Source organism: Tympanuchus pallidicinctus, unplaced genomic scaffold, assembly GCF_026119805.1.
Source record: "Tympanuchus pallidicinctus isolate F22 unplaced genomic scaffold, pur_lepc_1.0 scaffold3, whole genome shotgun sequence".
Lineage (NCBI taxonomy): Eukaryota > Metazoa > Chordata > Aves > Galliformes > Phasianidae > Tympanuchus > Tympanuchus pallidicinctus.
Window position 1 is genome coordinate 42,103,457 of NW_026294747.1, and position 10,784 is coordinate 42,114,240.

Genomic DNA, 10,784 nt, shown 5'->3' on the forward strand with positions numbered 1-10,784 from the left:
GCCTCCATTTCACCAAGCTGGAGGGCGCTATGAGACCAGTTCAGGATTGCATAAAATGGAATTGAATGTATTTGATAATCAGTAGAAAAAAATGTAACTAAAAAAAGTCATGCTCTGTCTGGGAAAAAAAGGAGCTAGCCAAATCTCTGCATCCAGTAATTTAATATGCAGCTACTTGGTACTGTTTTCAGAGAAGTACAAATTTTAGAGCTTTTAAATTTGTCTGATTCATTTCTCCTTACCATCTGAATAATAAAATAGATTGGGTTTTTTGTTACTGAATAGATGTGCAATTAAAAATTCTACCCAGTTTCTTAGAAGCTGATATAAATCATTATAAACAGAATTTACAAATAATAATAATTAAAAAAATCAGAGTACACGATAAATTATTCTGAGCACAGAGGGAATGAACAAACTATGCCTATGTAACATTTTTTTCACCTAATTATCTATTAAAAGAATCACTTCCATAAAAGCAATGTACAGTTAATTTTGTATTAAAAAAAAACAAATATGCAAATTGAAGTGCATGAAATTTTTGTTATCCTGTGTTAACTAGCACAGTTCACAAACTTGCTTCCATCAGTAAGCAAACAGAAGAGAAACAACAACACAGTAATAAAGGTTCAGAAAATAATTAGATTTTCTTGAAGGAACTTCTGAAATCTTTATGATATTTTTTATGAATTCCTCATATGTACATTTGTCTTTTATTCTGTAATAAATCTGTAGGGAACAGCAAGTGCCAAATCTTTTGGTCAGAAAAATCTTCTATATTTTGAACACATACAAATTAAAAAAACAAAAACAAAAAAAAACCCAGTGTTTTATTTCTGTGTATGATTTCTCTGCATAATGCATTGTGTCCTAAATAAGGGGTTTGCAATATACTCCACTCATGCAGTCTGGCAATATTTTCATTAAAACTTTTCTAAATTTACAAAAAAAAAAAGAAGATCTACCAAACTGGCTTTCCATCATTTTTCATATTTCCATATGAGTACATCGTCTAAAAAAAGAAAAAAAAGGAAAAGAAAAAAATCAAAAGGCTTGTGAGCTGTTGCTTCATTAGTGCACCCAAGAGCAGCTTCCTGTTACTTTATCTGTTGAAGCAGTTTCTCTTCTCAGAACCAGACCCTGATTACCCTACTGCTGGTAGAGGAGTAAAACTGCTCTGTGGGAACATTTGATTCTCTAGGTAAGTGCACACACTTCAGGAAGTCAGTGAATAGACTATTTATGTTGTGGTACAGGTTTTATTGTAGCTTTCCTTTAATGTGATGCTGATATCATGCAACAAGGAGAAGAGACACAAAAAAACACTGGAAAAGACTGCTCTGGGGGAAGTAATATTCCATCCCCCAACACAAGTGAAATATTTCACTTAAAAGTTAAAAAAGTACAAGGACAAATAACTTCAAAAGAATGCGTTAGAAAAGACATGATAGCTTGATTAATTGTTGTAATAGTACTGCCATGATCAAAATACCTATTGCTCAGAGAAAGAGGGAGGAAAGGATGGATGCTCACTGTAAAATTGCCTCACAAAGCATTCCAGTCTCTCTTCTGTTATTGTTCTTTAGTATTTTATTGCATTAACAAGGTACTCAGCATTATTTATGAGAATATACACCATTCTCAATACCTGGCAAAAAATCAAGCTGCTCTAAAAGTAGCTTCCTAGATGCTAGAGTACCAGTCATCATGAACGTGAAAATATTTTCTACAGCATCTTTCTATACACACAGAAGAAAAATTGATGCACAGAAACTTACAGCAAAATGATGTTCATTTGTGTGGTCCATGTTCTAAAGTATATATATATATATATATATATATACATATTTCTATTTGGTTACATCAATGAAATCTCTATGCTTTATTAAAAAAAAATGCCTGAAGTGTATCTCAAAGTTAAAAAGGCTGAATTCTTTCATACCCAATTGAGTTTCTACTGAATCTCAGCGAGCTGTGAGCAAAATTTACTTCATTGAACTTGTTTAGAGAAAAAAGGAAATAAAAAAATAATCTGTCCTTCCATCTTATGGCTGATGACACAGTGGCAGTAGCACAGCAACTACTCTACTGATTTAGCCAATATGATAAGTGTTTTCTTCATTTGAGTCTGATCTAAAAAGCCAAGTACATGCAAAAATGTATCATCGTATAATGTGATATACTGCTTACTCAACTTCCCCTTTTTTTGAAATTGAATTTTAAATGAAGGACATGTAGTGAAAATGTATCAGTTGTGGATGTTTCCAAAATTAAATTGGTGGTTTTAGTGACCAAACTTTCCTATTTTTAACACAAAATTCTCACAGTCTGCTCCAGCTTTCATAATTTTCCATACGAAGTCAGATTTATTGGGATTTTTTTTTTAAATACTCTTCCAGCTTTCCCATAGAGCTTTTACAGATAAAAGCATGGAACATCCATTTGTATTTGTGCTTCTGAAAGGATAAGTGTACATTTGTTACATTCAAATGTTATAAATTGTCAGATTGTGAAATCTTTGAATCTAAATTAGATTCTCTGGAAATAAATCAATACCAATATATTATGGAATATTCCTGAAGTTAATTTATAAGCTTGTTTCCTTACATTACTTGAAATATAACATATAGTAGATCATTTCTCTAAATTTTACGTCTGACTGCAAGTTACCTTTTTTTTCTCCAGAGTTCTCTTAATAACAGATTTTCTGTAGCAAAATGGCAAAGATTTTGGGACAATGAAGGTCATTCAATCATTGGTCTAAAAGAGAGCATTGACTATTGAGAAATATACTAAGGACAAAACTAGCAGGTGTACTCAGAAGATGAGAAAAGTTTTCAAGTTTCAGACCGTATTTTCAGGTAAGGCAAATCATTTTACATTACACAGTCATAATTATCAGAGAAGTGCTAAGCAAGGAAGTATGATATGAAAAGGCTCCTCTAACATGAGATCTCAGATAGCTATAAAGAAATGTGTTGCAATCAGTTGCAAAACAGATCTTTCTGCTTTTATGTTTTTGCTCAAGAAACTACAACATATATTGTAATATTCTTCACTTGCTGGCTCTGTGACACACTTCATTATAGGTCATCAATACATACCATAATGACACGCTTTTTAGCATGTCCTCATATGAGTAGCATTGATAGTGTGTCATTAAAGTTGAGACATGAATTACCTGGGAAGTTCAGATGGCCTCCTGGGTCCATAGAAACTGTTGAAGATACTGTTTGAAAAGAAAGCCATGAGGTGCTGTGAACTGTGAACAGGAAGGACAGAAAAACTGACAAAGTGGGAAATTTCATGTGATCTCAGCTTGCTTTTTTTTTTTTTTTTTTTTTTTTCCTCCTGTTTATATTATCTTCAGTGTCCCAGCCATTATCCAGTTATTGCTTACATTGTTCATTCCTTAAGGCAGGTGGCAGGAGAGCAAAACAAGATCTTGCCTTGAAGAACACACAGTTTGTTCAGACAGGTGCAACATACTGACAAGTATGTTTACCTTATGATCAGTGAGATGAGTAGATGAAAACTGTTAAAAACAATGAGTAAATAGTTGAAGCTGGGTTTATTGATCTGTAAATCAGTAGGAACGAGCTGATAAAGCCACCTGTGGAGACAAGTCAGGAGCTTGTAAGGATGTTGAGTCTGTAATGCAAGTCAATTAACAATGGAGAAAGACTTTTTGGGGGAAGGAAAAGGAATTCCTATTTCTCAATCACATGACAAATGTAAACACTGCCTCATGCACTTACTGCTGAATTACATACATGCTTCTCAAGGGGTATGTTTCCCTGCAAGGTTTGTCACAGACTAAAAAAAAAAAAAGAAAAAAAAAGATAATAAAAAGTGATTAGAAGAAGAGAGGTATTTAATCTGTTATTTATCTAATCAGTCTGCAATCATTTGCTTTGCTTTTGTGAAAAGTGGGCCAGAAAAACCCTGAGATCCAATTTCTAGGCTTGAATTTTAATTTGTGATGCTTATCTCTGTTGGTAAGCTTAAGATGCCCTATTTACCATGCGGTTTTAATAAAACAAACCACACTGAGTAGCAGATATATTATGTGTGTCTTGCATACACACACTGAATTTTCTTAAATAGTCATCTTGTAAGTAAAGTTTCTCACTTGAACAGATTGACAAGTCCTCAAGAATTTTCATTGCGTTTCAAGCACGTGAGTGATTTTACGACTAACTGTGAAAAGTGAGCCAACTTGATCAAATAAAGCACTGGCTGTTAAAATGAAGTTTGTTCTTTCTGGCCAGTTCTCTCATTGCTCCATTAAAAATACATATATATATACGTATATATCAGTGAGAATTTCTCTATAGAAAAGAGACATCCACGTAATAACCTCTCAGCATTCACTAAGCCTACATGGATTTCTCTGACAAACCCACAAACCTCCACATGCATCCATCAGACTCATAAAGGGCAGCATGAGTTTACCCATCATTTAGGAAAATTCCTATACCACAAACTGTCTTCAGTTTGAACTGGCAAGCAGTTCTATCTTACAACCTACTCATTCTACAGCCTCTTCATCTCCTCCGTTGATATTCTAGGCTCACAATAGAGATGAGTTGCTAGAGGTGATTTCTGAAGCAGTTGTTATATTTATCAGCAGAGCTAGACCACATCTGGTGTTTCCAAATGACAGAGGCATGATATAATTAGTGATAGCCAACTGTCTCATATGTATGGTAGTACCCCCTTTCTTACTGAAAGGTCAATTCATATAAGTGCTTCGAAAACGTATGCACCCAACTTTTTCAGTTGCAGTGCTCTTGTTGGGGCTGCCATTTAACTGGTATTTTCATGCCAAAACTATTGACACCCATGGTTCTGTTAGTGCCTAGGATGAACTTAACTGCTGGTTTTACAAACTCATGCAAGGCAAGTACAGTTTCTTAGAGGAAAGAAGTGTAAATGAGAAACTGTACTCAGTGTCTCACTGGAGTCTTGGGCATAACAGATTTTCCTATGCATTCAAGAATCCAATAGCTTGACATATTTCACATAAATATTCCTGGACATGCAGTAACCTTTGCTGGAATAGCATGACAAGTTACTGGGGGATTGCATACAAGTGAAGAGATAGGGAAGCATAAGGATGCATCAAGAATGATTCATATTATGGGTACAGCTTGGCCACTTGTTCTCTTCCAAGCAGATCCCAACAGCTGTAGGTATCTGAATCCCCATCATTCTATCCTTGCCTCACCATTGTTTTAAAGAGGAGTAGGGCATCAGGGATACAAAATCTGCCAGAACCTTATTCTTTTTTTTTTTTTCCTGTGGTGTACTCTCCAAAACTTTCTCACAGGAGAGACCTGTGACTGCAGGACTCTATCTTTCTGGATGTGTTTCAGACACTCAATCTACTTCCGCTGTATAAAATTGTATCTGACTAACTTTGACCTTCTTAGACATTGGGATTCTTCCCCTGCCTGTGTCCAGCTAGAGATTTTTAAATCTTTTGATCTCCTACAAAAAGAAAAAAACAAAAAAATTCCATAAAGAAGCCCAAAAACATTGTAGTAGCTGATTATTTTTTTTTCCCCTCCAACAGAAAGATGGAATCATACCAACCACATCCTGAAAAACTAACAGATGAGCACCAATCAGACTACAGGCTTGTTTTTTTATTGTATCTGGGCTGGAATTAGCCCAAAACTACATATGATGGACAATGAACAACACTGTTAAGTGCCATGATGATCACACCCTGGATAAGTATTTGTTTCCATTTGTGTACAGCACTGTGATGGTGATCAGTATTCCCATCAACTGCATATCCCTCTATGTGTCTTGCATTCAGGTGAGGAAAAAGAATGAGTTGGCAGTCTACCTATTTAGTCTGTCCCTGGCTGACCTTTTGTACTCTGTGATTCTGCCTTTGTGGATTGATTATGCCTGGAATGGAGACAACTGGACACTCTCTGCCAGGCTTTGCCAGTTTTCTGCCTTCCTTACATACATGAATTTTTACACCAGCACTGCATTTCTTGCTTGCATCTCTCTCGATAGGTACCTGGCATTAGTTCACCCCCTGAAGTTCCAGCACTTACGTACAAGAAGAATTTCACTGATTGTCAGCATAATTGTTTGGCTTCTGGAAGGTACCTTTAATTCAGTTATACTGATGAATAAAGAAGTATTTAATGATCCTTGCAATTCTACTAATCATATATTATGTTATGATAAATACCCCCTGGAATGGTGGCAGGCACAGCTGAACTTATTCCGGATATGCTCAGGGTACCTGCTCCCTTTGATAATCATTTTGTTTTGCTACCATAAAATCTACCAAGCAGTGAGATGTAATCAAGCCACAGTAAATGAAGAGAAGAAAAAAATCAAGAAACTTATACTGAATATCACAGTTACTTTCATTATTTGTTTCACTCCTTATCATGTTGTATTGCTTATTCGGAGCATCAAAGAACCTCAGACCTCTAACCTACAGCTTTTACAGTCAATTTATAAAATCTACAGAATCACACAAGCCTTTACAAGTTTGAATTGCATTGCTGATCCCATTCTTTATTGCTTTGTGAGTGAAACTGCACGAACAGACATTCTGAATTTGCTCAGGTGTTGCTTATACCTACAAAAGCCTGAAGGAAACCAACCAGAAGAACATGCTCTGTGTAGTTCTGCTACAAAGAGCAATGCACTGGTCACCTACAGATCTTCCTGTGAAACTGAAACTTTGTAAGACGTCTGTGAGAGCACAGTCAAAGAAAAAGTGGATAACGTAAAGGGAAAAAAAGTAAAAATAAATCTTCCCTTGCTTGTATCTAAGTAAACAACTCCAAAGTACTCTAATCTAGGTGAAACCAGTAGCTGGAACTAATAAGAATATATTGCAGGTCAGTTAAATCAGGGAGCATTTCTCATAACATTTCTTAAAATCAGGTGTGTTATGTAAATCAGTGTTAACAAACAGCCAAGGAAAATGAACATGATATGCTGACAGAATTACAGAGGGTCCCCTGAAGAACGTCCTCCTGTCTCAGCTTGCTAGCTAGCCCATATACTCAGTACACTTGTACTTAGCTGCAAGAAGGCTGAAGTCCTTTCAATCTAGTTTTTCAGTTTTAACAGAAATCTTGAAGTTCATCTGAGAAAGATTCTTCTGTATGATTTTTTTCTTAAATCAGTACTGTGATAGAAATGAATGAAAAATGCACACACAGAATATTCAAATGATTGATAAAGAGCAGAAAAACTGATAGTGTTATGATGATTCAGTAATGACTCAAATTCTCCTTCAGCATAACCTCCCCAATTAACCACCTCTTAAAATTGTTTACCTTATGTAGACAGTTACTTATCTGCTCTTATGCGTTTTTAGCTTTTGGGAAATGTATGTCCTAATGTATGTTAACATATGGCATGCAGTTTCATTACAAATACTGAATTTCAGACAACTGAAGATTCATTACTTAGAATACATATAAGGAACCAAATTCAAGCCACAGATGGATAACTAAGGTGAAATTTTACCTCACGTGTTCAGGGAAGAAAGGAAAGGATTGGAAGGTGAGGTTTCACATCTCCATGAAAGAAAAAACCTCTCTTTGGTCTAGCTTACTGTGACTGAAATCTGGAGTGCAATTTTGTTTGTAGAGTCAAAGGAGCAAAAAGATTTATATTCATTTACTTACTCTCAGTCAGAAAATTAAATAAAAAAAATAAATCACTAAGCTAACAAACAATACTAACAAGCCAATAAAGAATAAGGCAATAAAACAACACAAATACTGAAAAGGTTGAAGTTCAGCACAGATCAAAATTAGAGCCGTTAACGCAGGGATTTGTTCGCGTGGTTCACAGACAGCAAGGGCTGCACGTTCCCATGAAAAGATGGTCAAAATTTGTCTCCTTTCACAAACTTTTCACTTTTGGCCAGATTCCAGGAAGAATGTTCAGTTGTGGTTGTTTCCCAGTTTCATAAAGGATTAAAAAAAAAAAATATTTCCACCAAAAATGTCCCTCTAGCAAGTCTGTAATGGAAAGAATTTTGACCAGCATTTTTCAGCACACATCCAGGACTGGCATTATACTTGAACGACCAGCATACTGTACTCACAGTCAGCATGGAAATTCTTAAACAAGATCCCTCTGCACAGAAAATATCTCCATTACAAAAAACCACTTTCATTCCACTGTTCCTGATTACATGTATTTATATTTTTTACTCATTTCACACTCTGAGATGGGAACTTGAAAGGCTGAGGACACTGGGCACGTTTAGCCTGGAGAAGACTTTGGGGGTCCTAATGGCAGTCTTGCTATACCTGCAAAGAGTGTTGAGAAGATGGAGCCAAGCTTTTCACAGCAGTACATAGCAGGACAAGAAATTGTACATAACTCAAAGCAAGAAGGATCAAAGTTGATAAAAGTAAATTTTTTTGAACTATGAGGACTGTCAAGCAGTGGGGCATGTGGCAGCAAGAAGTCCTGCATGCTCCATCCTTGCAGATTTTCTAGATCAAACTGGACAAAGCCCTGAGCAACCTCATCTGGCCTCATAGCAGACCTTGTTCGGAGCAGGAAATTGAACTAGAGACTCCCTTAGGTCCCTTCCAAACAGAATTATCACGTGATGCTATGAACTTCTATAAACATTTGTGTCATTACTCTGGCTGCTACCTTCCTCTTTAAATAGTTATATTCCTTTCCCTTCTTTGTTTCCTTCAATCTTTATACTGGATTTTGTTTTGATGTGCTTTTTTCTCTAATTCCTTTTTATATATTATGAAAGAAAACGAATGCAAACAGTGCAAATTGCTTCATCACAGATGTGTCCCTATACTAACCTAAGAACATAATGTGTTATGTGATAGGATGAATTTTCACTGCAGCTCTGGAATAAAAGCAGAACTAAGACTCCCTGTAGCTTCATGGGGAAAAAAAAAAAAATCTCAGTAATTTATTTCTACACCTTCTACATGCAAAAAAAGTTGGAAATGTAAATCTGTTGGGGTTTAAAATTATCCTAAATAAGGGATAATGACAACTAAAGCTAAACAACAAAGTTTATTCAAGTTTAATGTGTCAGAGCTGGCTGCTCTGCAAGGGACAGGGAACCAGGAACCAGAAAGCTGAATGTGGAGCTGTGCAGTTCCACAGCACCCAAGCAAGGTGTGCAGATCAGATCTGGTGATGGTAACCAGCACCAGCCAGCAGCCCTAGACAAATCCATAGTGACAAGGCATTCTGAGGTTGAGATGAAAAGCCAAGGCAGCAAGCTGAAGTCAGGTTCAGTAAGGTACAAGGCCACACACTGTGTTTCTGAGTTGTAGCTCAGCATGGTAAGTGCTTGAGCTGACAAGTAACTCCTGTTCCAAGGAGGGGGAATTGCCATCAAGAATCCTCCAGCTTCTTCTCACATAACTTCTACCAGCAGCCTGGCCCAGGTTGCATGGCAGCGCCATGCCAGCACTGACCTCCTCACAGGCAGCCAAATCCAAGAAGGCAGGGGAAGAGACCGTAGTGTGTGTATATTCAAGGTCCTGATCCTGCTCAAAGAGCTTCACTTCCACAAAATTTGGCCCTGTAATTTTATACCTTAAAGTTCTCCACCATTGTTTATCAAAACCTTAGCTTGGATCAACTTTCAATACTACTTATGAATGTTTTTTTAATCACATCAGTTCTTATAGTCCCTCCATACCTTACTGAAGATCATTTTGAGATAAAGGAAATCAATGACAACAGCCGGCCCGTAGGCTGGGCTTCATGAAGAAACTCAGATAAATTACGGGTCCACTTCAGGAAAATAAAACATAGATACCTAATCTCTTTGGCTGTTATGAAATGCTAGCTTTATCTGTTTACTGTTTGTTAAAATGAGGAAGCTGAGATGTGGAGACTGCAATGCCCTGTACTTCAATCACTTCTGTATTTACTTCAATACTTTTACACAGCTAAAGATTTGCACTCTTTTTCATTCTCACTCCAAATTTGTTTGTCCCAGCTGGATCAAATTTACTGTATGAAAATAAACATCTATATTTTTTCAGAATCACACAATAGGAGAATACAACAGTGAAAAATAAATGTCTTCATGAAGGCTTCAATCCATGTACTATTATTTACTGAATATTTTGTATAAAACTCCTAGTAGCTCTGCAGTAAAACAATCAGACACAAGTTCACAGAAACTCCTTCAAAAGCAAGGACATTTCTTACACCAAAAAGTTTATAAATTGCAAAGATCTATTTAATGGCAAGAAGAAATAAATGAATTCAAATTCTATTTTTTTCTCTAACAGACAAGTCCTAAAATCACTAATGTATGACTTTGAGGAGACACTAGTAACTGTCTCTCTTCTCAAGATATTCAATAAGAATATGGATAATTAAAGGATTATGATGGTAACTTATTTAATAACTAGTGTATGAAATGTCAGTGCTAAACAATACTGTTTTCAGCACAATAACAGCAGAGATGAATTTATATATCAATAATATACTTCAAGCAGAATCTACCTTCCAGTAGTCCAAAGATATAATGCAACTTCTTAAGTTAGGAGTTTTTCAGAGAATTGTAGTGACTTTGCTGGTGCAATTTCAGTCTTCATTTGAGCTGTGTTTCCTAGAATCCTAGCCACAAGCTGTCTCATGACATTCACAATGCAGATCATTGGGTTTTTTTCTGATCCAACAACACATCTTAACATCAGTCCTGACTCGCACAGCTGTGGACTAACAGGGACGAACAGACACTCTCACTTAATTTTTTTCTGAGTCTCTAACACATCTGA

General features: G+C 36.2%; 1 protein-coding gene across 1 annotated transcript; it reads left to right on the forward strand.

Annotated features, from left to right (window-relative positions):
• Positions 1-1,006: 1,006 nt before the first annotated feature.
• On the forward strand, positions 1,007-10,108 carry GPR65 (G protein-coupled receptor 65). Its single transcript, XM_052693498.1, has 3 exons — positions 1,007-1,201; positions 2,686-2,861; positions 5,579-10,108. The coding sequence occupies exon 3, from the start codon at positions 5,699-5,701 to the stop codon at positions 6,725-6,727; it is 1,029 nt and encodes a 342-aa protein (XP_052549458.1). The 5' UTR covers positions 1,007-1,201; positions 2,686-2,861; positions 5,579-5,698; the 3' UTR covers positions 6,728-10,108.
• Positions 10,109-10,784: the final 676 nt, after the last annotated feature.